At 38.3% G+C, this 17,759-nt stretch overlaps 1 protein-coding gene across 1 annotated transcript in view; it reads right to left on the bottom strand.

The window, feature by feature from the left end:
• The window catches only part of LOC144790961 (uncharacterized), a 100,133-nt gene extending 84,725 nt beyond the window's left edge, over positions 1 to 15,408 (bottom strand). Inside the window, exon 1 of the mRNA XM_078665579.1 lies at positions 15,248 to 15,408. Coding sequence (XP_078521705.1) covers positions 15,248 to 15,408 — 161 coding nt within the window. The remainder of the gene's footprint in view (positions 1 to 15,247) is intronic.
• Positions 15,409 to 17,759: the final 2,351 nt, after the last annotated feature.

Here is a 17,759-nt window from a genome sequence, read left to right as displayed (position 1 = left end):
ATCCACTGCTGATGATGTCACATATTACATCATTCATGACATGGTCAGTGACATCATCAGCAGAGGATTGCGGGTAACAGTATCCCTAGTTTACTCCCTATAGCTGTCTTTCTTTTAACATAACTGTCTGTTTCCTTCCCTTATACTTACTGTTCTTCTTAAAAAAAATTTTTTAGATCAGTCAGAAACAGTGAAAGTAATAGAGACAGAGTGAGTGACCAAGAGTGAAGAAGTATGAGAAGAGAGGGACTAAGAAAAATAGTGAAGGAGTAGAGTAATTAAGTAATAGAGAAAGGAATGAGGGAAGTAGCAAAGGCAGGAAAGTGATGCTTAAAGAAATGAAGCAGTGGAACTAATAGAAGTTAAATGTGATAGAAATATAACAAAAAGAGTACAAAACATTTACCTTATAATTGTCGTTAAGTTAGTCATTTGTTCTTTTTATACTTTCAATCTGTGAAAGAGAGAACAAACATTTGAAAAATATTAAAACATGTTTTTAAAAAATTAGAAAAGACAAGGGAAAAGATTGAAGGACAAATAGTTTTTCAAGAACTTTGACACTTACAGAAGCCTCTGCTTCTCCATGCCCCTACACAGTCCTAAAAATATACATTTTAAACTAACAGTATCTTGATGCAGATGAAGAGAGTCCTATCTTGCAACATTGTGCATCTTTTGCATGACTGCTGCATCGGTTTCATGTGGCATTGTTTTTTTACAGCATGACACATCTGCCTAGATGCATCATTTTATAATTTTGTCGCCTCATAGCAAATCTTTTCAACCGCGACTGCGTCACAAAAGTGACGCACAGTGGCGCAAAAGAGGCATAAACCTATCATAAATCTGTCCCTAACATGTTAAATAATTGATTCAGGATGACAATAAGGTGTGGCCTATCCAGAGGTTTGTTTAAGGTGAGGCCTACTCAGGGTTGCAGATCAAATTTACACTTGTTGAAGAATACAGAGGAGATAATACATGTGAAGGCCTACTAATGAAGTAAGTCATGTCCACTTCACTCTTGAACAAAGGCCAGACCTCTTCTGTGTCCGTGGACAGACCTAAACTTCATCTGCACAATGTCATTCGTAAACTTAGGAAACACAGGTGATGTAATTGAAAAATGTGGAGTTTATTTTCCTCATTTCACAATCACATCACCTGTGTTGCCTTTGCTTAGGTATCTCATAGTGCAGATGGAGTCTAGCATATCAAACAGTACACAGAAGTTGAGCAGTGTATACAACAATTTTGACACTTAGAAAAGTTTCAGCTTCTGCATGTCCCCTACACAGTGCTAATTATATACATTTCAAAGTGATGGTATCTTGCTGGAGATGAACTGAAACCTATCTTGCAACATGGTGCATCTTTTACACAAAAGTGACCCACAGCGGAGCAAATGAGACGCACGGTCATCATAAATCTGACCCTAACATTTTAAATCATTGTTTCAAGATGCCGATAAGGTGTAACCTATTCACAGATTTGTTTCAGGTAAGTCCTACTCAGAGTTGCAGATGAAATTTAGGTTTGTTGAAGAATACAGAGAAGAAAATACATGTGCAGGCCTACCAACCAAGTGTGTCATGTCCACTGCACTCTTGAACAAATGTCAGACCTCCTCTGTCTCCAGGAACAGGCCTAAACCTCATCTACACAATGTGATGTGTAATGTTAGGAAACACAGGTAATATAATTGAAAAACGTGCAATTTGTTTTGCTCATTCCACAATCATATCACCTGTGTTTCCTTTGCTTAGGTATCTCATTGTGGAAATGTAGTCTATCATATGAAAGACTACGTAGAATATGAGCACTGTATGCAACAACTTTGACACTTACAGAAGCCTCACCTTCTCCATGCCTCCTACACAGTTCTACATGTACATCATAAATGCAAACAGAACAGAATTAATTATACATGTTAAATGGTTTATTTTTGCTGTTCTCAGAATGTATCAAATTTCACTAAAAACAGTGACTTGAAGGTATTCATCATATAACAGCGGGGAAAAAAAACACAATCAAAATGATTGTGTTTAAAAAACCCATACAACATAACAAATCAGAATTCAGAACTCCTTAAAGTTAACTTACTTTCCATGACGGCGAAGGATGTCCTATGAACAGCTTACACTCTGTTGTGCTGTTATTACTTTCAACCCGCCACTTTCTGAAAGAAAACCTCCATCGTTTTCAAAAACATGTTACTTACAATAAATGACTTCTCGCTCTCTACCACACGTTTCCACAAGGCCAAATCGTGTCAGAGCCATTTATAACTCTTGGAATTCTTGTAAACCAATCCCGTCATGTTGTATTTCCGCAACTTTCAGAATTAAAATGTTGAAGATCATTTTCACAATCCTGGATTACTAATATCTTACCTTTCTTGCTCACTCATGTTCTACATTTCCTATGACACTGATACTGCTTACTATGAAGCAGACTTACACTATCTATATGACTACTACAATTATTAAATTCTCTACATCACTTTTAATCACAAAGCAATATAAAACAGTAGACAGCATTGCAGACTTACATTCCCTCTACTCCATGTTTTGATTGGCTGCTTGAATTTGCTTATAAAAAGAAACAGTTTTTCTGAATTCATTCAAAGTGCAGTTATTTCAACATGACGTCCAGTGTTATGGTAAGAAGTTATGTCTCTGTACTACACTTATCCTCAAGGCCAAATCGTGTAGGAGCCATTAGAACTTCTTGAAATTCCTCAGAGCACATCCCGAGATTCTTTCCCTAAAATTTTGGTTTTAAAAACACCAAGTAAGAGTTTTTAAGGTCATACGGCAATTTTTTTGTGAAAATTAAAACAGAATCATTGCAGAATGACCAGCCGTTTCTAGACTTTAAATAAGCTGTGTAATGTCCTGATGTTATTGAAGGACCGTCATGATATATAATTGCTGCAGTTACAAAAGTCCTTCCTGATATTGACAACTGTGAAGCCACAAAATTTTTAATTAAAGTTGTCAATTTTGTTCCATCAGGCCTACATCGTTGGAACATTAAAATAACATACTGGCCATATGTTCGTATAAATAATGTGGACATCATTTCAGATTTACATTGGCTACACTCCATGTTGTGATCAGCTGCTTTTACTAGTTTATTAAAAGAGACTGATTTACTGTCTGGCAAAGTTAAATATATAAATCTTTCTGAGTCTACACTAGTACTACTTGATACCCTACAGTTCTCGCAGTCATGCTGCCATTGATAAGAAAGCCCAAACAGGTGATCTACATCTACACCTTCAGCATGCAATACATCAAGTATATACATTAAAAACTCCTGACAATCTTGCTGAATATTTTGAGAGAATTGTGTTTGGCCTGAACATCTGTCTAACAGATTTCGAATTTCAGACACACTTTCTATTTTTGTTCTATCTGTGCTACATTTCTCTAACACAGAATTTAACAAACTGCAAAATCTTTGATCAGAATTGACCACAATCTCTTCTTTTACATTTTTTAGAGAAAACAAAACATTAACCACTACATTAGCATAGCAGTTGACACCAGAACTGTTTTCAAATTGAAAACCAACAACATCTTCAACAGAATCCTTTTTGTTTCTGCTTATAATTTCAGGTTCATCGACTTTTCGTCTTTTTGCTGCAACCTCCCTAGTATTTGTCACATTTCTTCGTTTCCGGCCTACCACACGTTTCTCAAACAAAGGATATTGAGGCAAATGTGGCGCATACTCTCTTCTCAACCTATTGTATTCCTTAACACAATCTAGATCTGCACAAATGTTTGTGACATCACACTCAATCAAGTACAATCCCGATAAAGTTCTAACTCGTGACAATGCCACATATGCCATACCCTCCTTGAACACAGAACTGCCAATATTCACCAATGCACTGTCTACACTTAAACCTTGCGATTTATGGATTGTCACCGCATATGCCAAGCAAACAGGAAACTGCTTACGGCGAACATATAAGTCTTTTACAAGCAAAAATCTAGCAGAGCAACGACCAATTACCTGTACTTCCTCAATGCCATCAAATTTAATTTTAAAAAATTCAATTCCATCTCTATTTCTGTATTTCACAAAATCAACAACATTACCCATTGATCCATTTACCAGACCTCTTTCAACATGTAAATTCCTTCTTAAAATTATACGGCAGTTCAAGCACACATTCAGAGTCTTTTCAAAACCTGCAGTTTTAGATATAGTCTTCTCTAATGAATCCAATTTTGATTTCAAATTCTCAGACAAAATAATTGTTGATCCCATATGCTCTACTCTGTCAATAGCTTCTAGTTTCACAATCTCCTGCTTTTCCAAATGCAACATTTTGTTGTTGAATTTGGCACATTCTGCAAGAGTTGGCATCAAACATATTCCAGATTTCTTCTCAGTAATTTTCTGAAAAATATTCTCAGGCACAACATCTTGTTCTGGATATAAATTTGACAGTAATCGTGCATGTAAAGCTTCTTTCCCATGCTCGGTCACTTTTCCAATTCTAACATCTTGTAGAATACTCTTGTAAACTTCATCCTTAGCCTGATGCATATTTTCATGCAGTTCAGCATAATTGAAGTTTAACCATATATTGACGTTGCCAATGCTCCCTAGGCACTTCCTGGTATCTTCATGCGTGAGCATTTTGAACACAGGTTGCCCTTTCACTGGTGTCAGCTGCAGAAGATCTCCGAAAACAATGATGTTTTTGCCACCAAATAACACATCATACTCTGTTTTGAGAACTTCTTGCATTCTCAAATGCACAAACGCAAGCATGACATTGGAAACCATGCTTACTTCGTCAATGATAAGAAGTTTCATTTTCCTCAAGATTCTTGAAACTTCAAAACAAGCATCTCCAGATAGCTTGTGATATTGTAATTTGTTGTCATGCTCCACTGGCAGCATCAGTAAACGATGTAAAGTAATCTCTTTAATGTTATGTGCTGCCAGTCCAGTTGGAGCGGTGACAACACAAGACAGCGATGACTCTGTCCTTTCCTGCAAATAGCATGAAATTGCTTTAATAAGGAAACTTTTTCCAGTTCCCGCTTCTCCACTCACGTACAGTCGGACAGGCTTCAATGACGTACATGAACACTCTTTCTTGTCATGACATAATCCATGATCAATTTGCATGGTAACTTCGTCATATATTTTCCTCTGCTCAACGTTGAGTTGTCTTTCCAACTCTTCTAAGTTAACCGCATCCTCCTGAGCATGTGCCATGGCTCTTTCCACTTCATTCATAGCAGTGACAGCTTCATTTTCGATAACAGGTCCTCCTAGTGGATTCTGACTCAATGAAGCAGAACTCTGACTGTCCTGAGAACTGTCTCTGGCAATCTCGGCTGCAATCGTTGCTTCCTGCTCAATTTCCGCATTCAACATTTCTACATATTTGGGAAAAGCAGGACATTCTATGGTCTCCTTGGCAGCATTGAAAGAGTCTTCGTAACAGAGGAAATCTCCAAGCAGTTCCTCTTCTGCACGCCAAGGCTTGAAAAGTTGCAAAAGTGCTAAATAGAAAAACTCCTTTTTTTCAGGAGATTCGCTACTCAATTTTCGATGGTTTACCAAGTGGCATTTTCTTTGCTTGACCAGACATCCCTCACTTCCTATTACAGCATACACTCCTTTCTTAGTATCTTCTTTGATGTTCCTCTTGAATATGTAATTTTGAAGAACCTCATACAGACAAACATTGTCGAGGTGTTTGCTTCGATTTGGATAATATGTATCCAACATGTTGGTCTTCAAAATGTCGATACTGTTTGGCTCCTTTTCTGCCAAATACTCAATTTCCCGCACCGGTTTTAGAACTCGATTACGCGTTGCAGCAAGACCAAGACTCGCCCAAACGATACTCCTGGACTTGGCATAGAGACTTGCTGAAGACAACCGGTCAGAGCATTCGTAAGCTCCGATTTCTCGATGCGACAACATCTTCAGACTGAAACTGTACAACTTCTTGCTGAGGCTCTTTTCATGGGAAATGTCCTCCCACATATCCTTCAATTCTGTCTTCTCTTTTTTGGTGATGTAAGATGTCACATACCGAACCACAGCCATACAGTTATCAGCCACAAACTGTATATCCATGTTAGCATTCCACATGGACAAAATCACCGGGTTGTAGTCGTTGATGTACTTGGACTCTTCGTTCCTCTTCAAATTGTATGTGTTTTTAGGTGATTTCTTCATCACATTATGTCGCAGCGAAGACATCAAACTGTTTACTCTTCCTTTAGAAATCACCGGTCGTGGAAAGCCGAAACGACATTTGGTGTAGAACTTGTCCTTGTTTCGGAATTTACGACGACAGTACTTTCCACATCGATGGCTTTGGAAACGTAGAACTTTTTCTCTTAGGCTTTTCTTCTCCTTTGCGTTTGGAACAGCACACGTAGAATACTGTTGTATGAAACTCATCACTGAGTCTTCTGGATCCGTTCCAAATTTAGGTGCATCCTTGATCCACAGCAGCATATGTATATGAGGAGCACCTCTTGCTTGGTACTCCTTTCTCCAGAAGAAATCCAACACCTCTCCAAGAGGTGGATTCTTCTTATTCATGATGAAAGACATCATAGCTTCAAATCTATGATTGAAGTACCTGCATACATTGACTGGATCCAAAGAGCACAGTTCTCCGGGTGTCTTGAATTCGATGTTTTCGATGTTTGCATTTGCCTCTCGTAGAAATTCAAGTAAGTCTTCCCAGCCATACTCGGCACAGCTCAGAGTGAGGAACCATGTGGGAGTTCCTAAGTTCCTCAGCATACATTTTAAATCACCATGACGACGGTACCAGTACTCATTAGTACCACGCTGACACGCCATGAGATTAATCAGGTGAGAATCCAAAATACTGTCTTGGACATTGACTTTATCCATAAAGTCACTTGCCGAGATGTTTTGCATGTGTATACCACTTTTCAAGATGTGGTTCACTGCATATGACAGTCCAGACAGATCGCTTTCAAACAGGAGATGAAACAAATAGGGAATGCATTGTCGAAACCTAGCATCTCCTGCATACAATCGCAAAGTCCGGTATTCAGAAGCAGGAATTTGATGAGGTCGCTCATCATATCTTCCTCCCTGACCTGTTGGAAAAAGCTGTGGGAAACACCGAGCTTCCAAACTTTCCTCCCAAACACTAATGGGACTCCCTTTGGCTTGTTTCATTTGAAACAACTCAATAGCATTCCCCATGACTTCCTTGGAATGCAAAGGATGAACACTATAATGTTCATATATTTCTTCACTATTACAGGGTTCTACTTTCTCAATTTGACCAGCACACAAATCGCTATCCTCTTCCTCACTTACTTCCTCTTCTGCAACATATACATTTTTATAGTATTTATTATTTTTTTTCAAATACAATGTTGCCTTTTTGACTTTCCTAACATCCACTAAATCTTGCCATATTTTCTTATTCTTTGTCGGAACCCCATTAACTAAGATAACCAGAGGTTCCTCTTCCACTTTTTCTACTCCAATTGTGTTAATGTTTTTCTTCAAATCTAGAGGCAAATAAACAACTCTTCCCTTTAATCCTCTCTGTAAATCTGATGGAGGCAATTTCCCTGTCTTTGGCTCCATTCTTACAATAGCCTGAAAGGGATGGATACTTTGAATCAAAATAGATTCATAAGTATTTAAATCCTTCAATTCAGAAGGCCTCTCAACCAATTCCAGATTATTATGAACTGCTCTAGCAGGCATCTGGTTTTGATTTAATTTGTTACAACAATAAGTACACACACGTTGATCCAATCCCAAATCAAAACAATTTTCTACCATCAAGTATGTTGTAAAATCCTTCCATTCACTATTATTTTCCCTTTCACTTTTTGCATATAAATCCACTAACTTAGTCTGATTCTTATAATAAGTGCGTCGACAACACGCACAAGTGAAATTTGGCCTCTCACTTGATTTCACCTCAAACGTCGCAATTTCCCTCTGGAAATTATCTGTACTGGAAACCTGTACACTATCTTCCACATTACTCTCTTCTTCTTGGTCAATTTCAACATTCTCCTCTTTACTTCCAAAGTAACAAAACTCAATTTCTTCACATATATTCTTCACATCTATTTCAGAACCATGCAAAAGAGCAGCGCATAATTGTTTAAGCATAATTGCTGGACTCTTAGCATAATACAACATTCTAACTAATTTCCTCACTTTATTATGATGCACTGCTAGCATCCTGAAATGATGAAAAACACTCTGGCATACTCTCCTGGAAAGACAAGCCAGTGAATGACCATTCAAACCTATCACTTCTCTCACTCTGCAAGGATCTAATTCTTGCAACAACTTCATTTTCTGCTTCAAACTTTTCTTATTAAATGACCTTATAAAATCACAAAGCAAATTGATGGAATCCTGTCGTACACTGCAAATACTACTACACTTCCAGGTGTACACAGGACCCTTAGGACGTCTTCCTAAAACCTCATTACCTAACACCTCTTCTATCTCTGTTGTCACAAGTTTTTCTTTTTCAACTGGACAACCATCTTTCACTTCATAAGCTCGACCACTGGTGTCAACTGCATGCACCAAATCATTATCCTGGAAATAACTCTCCTCATTAAAAAATGCCTCAGAGCTTGAACTATGCATCCATTCTCCAGAAAAAACTTCACAAAAATTACTACGATTAATTATTCTCTTCCATCTACTATTTCTTTTGAAATCATAACTTGACATGTTTGGCTGCCTATTTCTAATGATTATCAAAATAAATAGCTTACGTTTAATTTCAAATGCCTGATCAATAACTTTCTCAACTATTTTTTTTCTCTTATAAAAAACCACTTTCTGTTGACCTTTCTTAATATTTTTTAACAAATTGCCAATTATCCTGTTGCGGAACATTCGTTTACGAATGTCCCTACACTGTTGTTTCCTTCTACTATCATGCACAGAGTTATCTCTTGCTCTAGCAGTAACATTTTTCATTGGACTTTCCTTTCCGTTTGAATTGCTTCTCCTTTTCTGGACTGAAACATTTTCTGTAGTAATATTTTTTTTACTACAGATATTTCTTATGAATGTTTTTGTACTCTTACCCGGTGCTTTCTTGGTGACTTGACAAATATTTTTGTTAGAAGACTGCTGCTTTTTTTCATTGACCTGCTGTCTTTGACGTTTTGCAGCCTTTCTCAGTCTTTCTTTGGTTGGCATGCTGAAATCTTGAAATGATCTGCAGTTGAATCTGTGGTAAAATATAATAAAAAATGTTATTAACCACTATTACCCAACAGTAAATCAATAACAGTCATCAAAAACTTAACACACTACTTAACATTTTTACATAGAAGATTTTTTAGTGCTTGGCAAATTTAGAATACAGAAATAGCAGAAAAGAAATGGAATTTATATTCATTTTACCTGTGCTGTTTTATATGTGAATCTGATCTAATTTTATGAGCATATTTTAATATTTTATTGAAGACACTACACATAACCTGTTTTTGAAGGTATCTTTATTTTTAAATTAAACGGTTTACATTTTTACTTTTTATTTATTATAAATTTTTTAAATAAATGTTTATAGTTCCATAGGCTCAAGCACGTCAGCTTCCCATCCTATGTCATACAATTCTGACAAATCTGCATCCTCATCACGTTCTTCTTCATCCTCAGGATTTAAATCATCCAAGGGATCAACATCCACTGATGTTTCAATTACGACTTCAATGATGAGGTCGAAATCAACTGATTGCTGATTGTCGCTCATGTTGATGTTGTCTTTATCTTTAAAGAAAGATAACAACAATGAGATGTTCCAGAGTAAGAGACAAATCTCAGAGATTATAATAGTAAAATTGTTTAACAAGAGTAACATTTTGCAGCTATTATTTAGCCATGTCCAGCGATGCTGAGGAGGTGAAGCCTATGTCAAATTTTTCAGTGAACAGGACTCATCTCTTCTTAACCTTGGATAAGCCTCACCGACTCTGTGTCCCCTGCACATACTTAAATGTAAAGGGGCAGATTGATGTTAACTAGCACATCCCCAGGGATGCACCAGTTAACGTGCACCGCTGCTCTGCCACCCATGGTGTGCCGCATTTACAATCAGATAGGACAAAGCTGCGTCAAAACCCTGCGCCTGCTTGAAGCAGGCATAGGTCTTGACGCAGGTAGGCTGAAAGCTAAAGCAACAACTATGTGTCGTGTGCAGAAGTTGCAAAAAAGGAAAAATGGTGTTTAAACCGGTAATGAGCCCATGCTAATTTAACACGGTGTAAAGATATCCAGGATCTACATCAGTTTGGGGTTCACAAACCTGGCAGGTACAAGGCACTGAGGCTTTGCACCGTGCATGTCTCATCCCGAATCATATGTTGTTTCTGAATGAAACAATTTCCCAGACCACATGCTTTGGATTGGCTACTTCTAAAAAATTAAACACCCCTACTATCCCGGAGTTAGAGGAATATGATGGTTGGAGTAATTTTACTCGGTTGTCCATTAGTGATTTACAGGCCCTACTCCGTAATTCTTCCTTTAACATTTCCAGTATAAATCCAAAAGGTTGACTGCTTTGGCAACGTAGTTCAGATTCTTGCCAGAATCGATTTTTGGGTTTAAGAGAAGGTTTTAAAAATGTTAGATCTGATCCCCGGTTTGACTTGGTCCACACTGTCACAACTTACTCTGTAGGAAAATTGTGTCAGAATTGGCTGAAGCATTCAACTTTACTTGCAGTTAAAAGTCACCTTTCTAAACTGAATGCAGACGTGGATTTGAATGATTTCATTAAAGGCCCGGCTAGTGGCAGGTCGAAAAGGTGGATATATGCAGCTTACAATGAAATTTGGAAACTGACTCAGATTGAGGCTGCTACACGCCTTAGGGCTATTGATCAAGCGAATCTTGAAAAAGTGCTTGCAGTTGTTGACAATAGTATTAGCGTTCTTTCATCTAGAATTTACACACTAGATGACATTGTGTCGTCAGTTGTCGATATTGTGCATGATGAAGTGTCAGTGTTATACCATGGTCAGAATCAATTAAGATCAATCATGCAATTTGCTTGGACCCTTCAAACTCTGAAAAATGGTAAAGTTCCCTGAGGATACATGAACGTTTCTTCTTTATTTGCCCCATTCAATTTGACTGACAAACAACGCTTGCTGTCAATGCGTGATGCTTCCTTTTCTATGTTACATATTGAAAGGTTAGAATCTTTGCCTTTTTCCGTGGCAGAGGCCACTGCTGCAACGTGGCTTATCCACGGTTTAATAACGCTGCCTTTTGCTTTATATAAGTTTTCAAATTGTATGAAATATGTACCAATAGGTCGTTATGAACCTTTAGGTAGTGGTTTTCTTCATGAGGTCTGGTCGCTTCCATACACATACAGATGTTTCAAAGATGATCAAGAAGTTTATCTGAATGGAGAGGAATGCACTGAGACGCCAGATCATTCACTAATGTGTAGGCACATACAGTTACACGGTTCATGCAACAAAGACCGACCAAATATGGCTTGCGTGTTGCAAGGCACACCAGTTCCTGCTATCATCCCCACGTTCAAGTTGTTGGAAAATGGTAGTTATTTGATGCTCAATAATGAAGATTGTTGTGGGTTAATTAGAAGTATTCCTTTTATCGTAACAGTAAGTGAACGGGTTATTTGCTGCAGAAATGTTCTATTTCCTCCCATACATGAACATATGGAGATTTCAATCTGGCCACAAATACCAACCTTGGGAGCAGATTTCAACGGCATGGCAAGAATAAGGGCTCTTTTGTCTCAGAGAGAGGTGGCCTTGAGTTCGGCCCGTGAAACTTTCGTGCTTCACATAGCGAACACCCGTACAGAGGTGCAAGCCCTTTTAAATACTGATTTGCCTTTGCATTTCAGCGACATGGTTCGGACTATCTTTAACGTGTCCTCCACAAAGGGCCTGGCGCATTTTTTTAAAGTTGTTAGCAGTGGTCTCGTGACTTCATTTGAGAAAATCTTTGGAGTCATCCCTGCTTTCTTTCATTCTATTTTTTCCACTTTGTTTCGTGGATTCCCAGTTTTACTTGCATTAGCAGCGGGCGCTCTTGTGGTTTTTTACATTTTTAAATATGGATGTCCTTCCTGTGCAAGGTCCCGCCCTGCAGCTGCTGACGTTGTTCCGCAATCGCATGCTTGAATATTATGGCACAATGCCGTTGGCGATATTAAGCACGGCATATGGATTATCTTTTCGATTCTCCTACTTCACCTGTGTCCAGCCTGTATTTCACTGCCTGACCTGTGATTTCGATTGGGCCATTGATTTGTGTCTCTGCGGACCGGTTTCTCCTGACGTCGACTTTAATCAGCTGATGAGTCCTATCATTACTCACGAGTTGGTTTGTCCTGGCGAAAGGATTATGGCTGTGGCATTGTTGCATGGACTAATTGGTCCCTGGAATTTACTGGCGGCAGCACAGTCTTTCTTGGAACAGAGCTTTCTTGAAAACCCACCGAGCTGTCCTCTGATGGTGATAGAGGATCCGGTGCTGGGAGAGCACGTATGTTCTTTTCCGCTTTTAAGTTGGATGGCTGAACTGTTTTCGGATGAAGACGGTGACTTCCTATTGGAGGCTGTTGCAGCTTATTTTGCATACACAGTTATAAGCGTTCAGGAAAAGGGTCGTGCACCGCCTGATGTTTATAATTTTTACCGTGCTGACATGGAAACCACTCCCCTCCTGGAGTGTATGTGTATGAACTAACAAGTTGCACACCTATGAACTCATAGGTGTGTCTCCCATGGCACCAGTGTGAATTTGCTGTGTTTTACAGCTAAAGTTATGTCCAAAAAAGTTCAAATTAAACGTTTCAAATGTTCAAGAAAATGTATATATCAATCGCTTTTCTTGTATTCGTTACATGTAGCAACAGTCCTATTTGTTCCAATGCATTTCAGTGTTTACATACACCTTCGTCAGGGAACGTCTACAAATAAACAGAAAATATACTATGTAACAACTTTTCAAATATACGTGTTAATAGACACACAGTCATTCGTTTTATGCAAAAAGGTTTCTGGCTTTTAGAATCATATCAATGTCCCTTTAAAGCTAACGTGATCTAACATCGTTACCACTGATATATCACCCCGTTAGTAATCATTGACTGCTTTACGCGCCCAGTTCTCCCTCTTCTACGTAAACGTCTAATAACTAACTTCACCGATTTTCCACAGTGGGGGGGGACCCCTATTATATGATCGCATGCAGCTTACGCTTAACGTATCTAAATTCGCCATGGCTCACCTTCGTTGCTATAGCATATAATCCCGCTACTCCGTGTGGGATCCTGCTTCTGTTTGCGCTCTCACTGTTTGTGAAAATTCAACTGACGCCGCGTACCTGACGCATGCGCGCTGTCTAAATCTACCGTTTTTTAAAAGAAACCGGTTTTTTTGAATTTACAAAACTTTAGCATTCTTGAACACGACACCTGAAATTTATATACAAGTAGAGGTTTAAACAAGACTCCAGCTATTATATTATAAACATTATGGTGCTCTGGTTATCAGAAGAACTGCATCATAATTATCTGACGGTACATTAGTTCACAAGTAACATGTAAATTCAGTACGATCATTTTAACCATGCGGTTTAAGGCTGTTTAGATAATAAATCCAGTGATTTTCTCTCTTTAAGAGATTTTTTTTGTTCATGATTCCTTATTTTCTCGGGACTATTTCCAATACACAAGCCCTTAATTGATTCAAGTTATGGCGTTTCTCTGTGAAATGTGTTGCTACCGTCGATTTCGTGGAGTGGGTTCTAATATTGCTCTTATGTTCGGTTAGCCGCACTTTCAATTTCCTTTCAGTATGTCCCACGTAAACACTTCCACAAGGACATTTCAATAAGTATACCACATTGGTGGTATCACATGTGGCATTGACTTTAAGGGGTATTTTGTATCTTTTCATGGGGTGGTTGATGTTAGTCCCCTTAATGATGTTATGACAATTTGCACAGTTTAGACACGGAACCGTTCCTCTATATATCTGATGTTTGATGTTCTGTTTAGGTTTCTTCAATAGTTCACCTATGTTTTTTCCCCTTGAGTGTGCAAATAAAGGTTCCTGATCGAAAAATCCCATTGAAGTCTGGTTCAATTTTTACTATTTGCCAATTCTTGTATATGATTCTTTTGAATCTGGTACTCACGTTGGAAAATTTGCTTACACATGTTATACGTGGTGATTTTGTGATTGTTTTGTAAGTCAATAGCTCTTGTCTAGATTTTGTCGATGCTCTTGCCTGAGATTTTTGGATCATGTCCTCTGGATAGCCTCTAGTCGAGAACCGGTTTGCCATGATTCGTAGTTGTTCTTGGCATGCGTGATCCTCAGAGACCACTCTCCTGACCCTGAGAAATTGTGTATACGGAAGGTGGTTTTTCAATGATGGGGGATGGTGACTGGTGTATTGTAACAAATTGTTCTTATCTGTAGGTTTACGGTACAAGTTTGTGGTAAGGGTGCCATTATTTAATGTGATTTCCACATCAAGGTATTGTATGGTGGTATCATTAATTGTCCATGTGAATTTAATTCTGTCATTTCTGTCATCCAGGATTCTCAGTTGTTGTTCTAACGATTCCTGTGTGCCTTTCCATATGATGAACATGTCATCTATGAATCTCATGTATGCTGACAGATGTGTGGCCCATTCTTGATTATTGTAAATGTGTTCCTCTTCAAAAGATCCCATGAATAGATTAGCATACGCCGGTGCGGCGCAATTTCCCATGGCGGTTCCATTGAGTTGAATAAACCAACGTTTCTCATAGGTAAAGTAGCTGTTCATCAGGGTAAATTCCATCAATTGCATCAAGAAAATGTGTAGGTCTTCAGGATAAGTACTGTGTAATAAGGCTTTTTCAATGGCTTCTAAGCCTTCTCTGTGAGGTATGGCTGTGTATAGTGTTTTAACATCTATGGTGGCCATGATGCAGCCCGTTTCAATCTTTACTGCTTGTAACTTTACCAAAAAATCAGTTGTATCCTTAATGTAAGAAAGATTTTTGATTACCAACGGTTGTAAATATTTATCTATGAATTTACCCACTGGTTCGTGGATACTCATCTTAGTGGATACGATTGGCCAACATGTTTTTTTTTGGGGATCTTTGTGGACCTTAGGTACAAGGTACATCGTCGGGCTCTTTGGATTTTCTTGCATTAGATACCTTTTGGTTTTTTCGCTGATGACGCCTTTGTCTGTAGCTTGGTTCAAAATTGTTTGCAAAGTTTTACGGATGTCTATCGTTGGGTCTTGGTCTATTTCCATGTATGTGTTAGTATCGCCTAGATGGGTGTTGATTGCTTCCTCATAGAACTCTTTGTTCATTATCACTAATGCCCCTCCCTTGTCCTTGTTTTTTAGGCGCAGGCCAAATAGAAACAGAAGACCCAGGAGGGGACGCAACAAAAACAAAAGAAATCAACCAACCACAAACGAGAAACACCACGTCCAGGAAAGAGAGAAAGAAACAACATTAACCAAGAAAGATAACCTAGTATTGAATATTTCGGATCAAACCTTGAATGAATTTCAGATTAACACCCTACAACGAGGATTGTCATTTGTACCTAGTACCCACACTAACCAATTAGAGCTAGAGGTGAGTCTTTTTAAACTCACACGGAAAATGAGATTGAGACATATTTTTTGAAAACGTCATCACCGAAAAACCACCTCCAAAGGAAGATGAGCTAAAAGGATTAAAAACTCCTAGTAACTACATGCCTCCAACATCACATAAGATGATTGATCTCTTTGAAAAGTTATGTAAACAAGAAATCAACCAAATCAATACTAACAAAAGAGTCAAAAATCCAAACCTGTCGAAGAAAGAATTTGGAGCCATAGAAAGCATAGCGAACAACAAAAAATCATATGTCAAAAGGCGGACAAGGGAGGGGCATTAGTGATAATGAACAAAGAGTTCTATGAGGAAGCAATCAACACCCATCTAGGCGATACTAACACATACATGGAAATAGACCAAGACCCAACGATAGACATCCGTAAAACTTTGCAAACAATTTTGAACCAAGCTACAGACAAAGGCGTCATCAGCGAAAAAACCAAAAGGTATCTAATGCAAGAAAATCCAAAGAGCCCGACGATGTACCTTGTACCTAAGGTCCACAAAGATAAAAAAAAAAAAACATGTCGGCCAATCGTATCCACTAAGATGAGTATCCACGAACCAGTGGGTAAATTCATAGATAAATATTTACAACCGTTGGTAATCAAAAATCTTTCTTACATTAAGGATACAACTGATTTTTTGGTAAAGTTACAAGCAGTAAAGATTGAAACGGGCTGCATCATGGCCACCATAGATGTTAAAACACTATACACAGCCATACCTCACAGAGAAGGCTTAGAAGCCATTGAAAAAGCCTTATTACACAGTACTTATCCTGAAGACCTACACATTTTCTTGATGCAATTGATGGAATTTACCCTGATGAACAGCTACTTTACCTATGAGAAACGTTGGTTTATTCAACTCAATGGAACCGCCATGGGAAATTGCGCCGCACCGGCGTATGCTAATCTATTCATGGGATCTTTTGAAGAGGAACACATTTACAATAATCAAGAATGGGCCACACATCTGTCAGCATACATGAGATTCATAGATGACATGTTCATCATATGGAAAGGCACACAGGAATCATTAGAACAACAACTGAGAATCCTGGATGACAGAAATGACAGAATTAAATTCACATGGACAATTAATGATACCACCATACAATACCTTGATGTGGAAATCACATTAAATAATGGCACCCTTACCACAAACTTGTACCGTAAACCTACAGATAAGAACAATTTGTTACAATACATCAGTCACCATCCCCCATCATTGAAAAACCACCTTCCGTATACACAATTTCTCAGGGTCAGGAGAGTGGTCTCTGAGGATCACGCATGCCAAGAACAACTACGAATCATGGCAAACCGGTTCTCGACTAGAGGCTATCCAGAGGACATGATCCAAAAATCTCAGGCAAGAGCATCGACAAAATCTAGACAAGAGCTATTGACTTACAAAACAATCACAAAATCACCACGTATAACATGTGTAAGCAAATTTTCCAATGTGAGTACCCGATTCAATAGAATCATATACAAGAATTGGCAAATAGTAAAAATGAAACCAGACTTCAATGGGATTTTTCATCAGGAACCTTTATTTGCACACTCAAGGGGAAAAAACATAGGTGAACTATTGAAGAAACCTAAACAGAACATCAAACATCAGATATATAGAGGAACGGTTCCGTGTCTAAACTGTGCAAATTGTCATAACATCATTAAGGGGACAAACATCAACCACCCCATGAAAGGATACAAAATACCCCTTAAAGTCAATGCCACATGTGATACCACCAATGTGGTATACTTATTGAAATGTCCTTGTGGAAGTGTTTACGTGGGACATACTGAAAGGAAATTGAAAGTGCGGCTAACCGAACATAAGAGCAATATTAGAACCCACTCCACGAAATCGACGGTAGCAACACATTTCACAGAGAAACGCCATAACTTGAATCAATTAAGGGCTTGTGTATTGGAAATAGTCCCGAGAAAAGAAGGAATCATGAACAAAAAAAATCTCTTAAAGAGAGAAAATCACTGGATTTATTATCTAAACAGCCTTAAACCGCATGGTTTAAATG

This window comes from Lissotriton helveticus, chromosome 11 (genome assembly GCF_964261635.1).
Source record: "Lissotriton helveticus chromosome 11, aLisHel1.1, whole genome shotgun sequence".
NCBI lineage: Eukaryota > Metazoa > Chordata > Amphibia > Caudata > Salamandridae > Lissotriton > Lissotriton helveticus.
The sequence above is the reverse complement of the archived record's forward strand: the minus strand, read 5'-3'. Positions and strand labels throughout refer to the sequence as shown.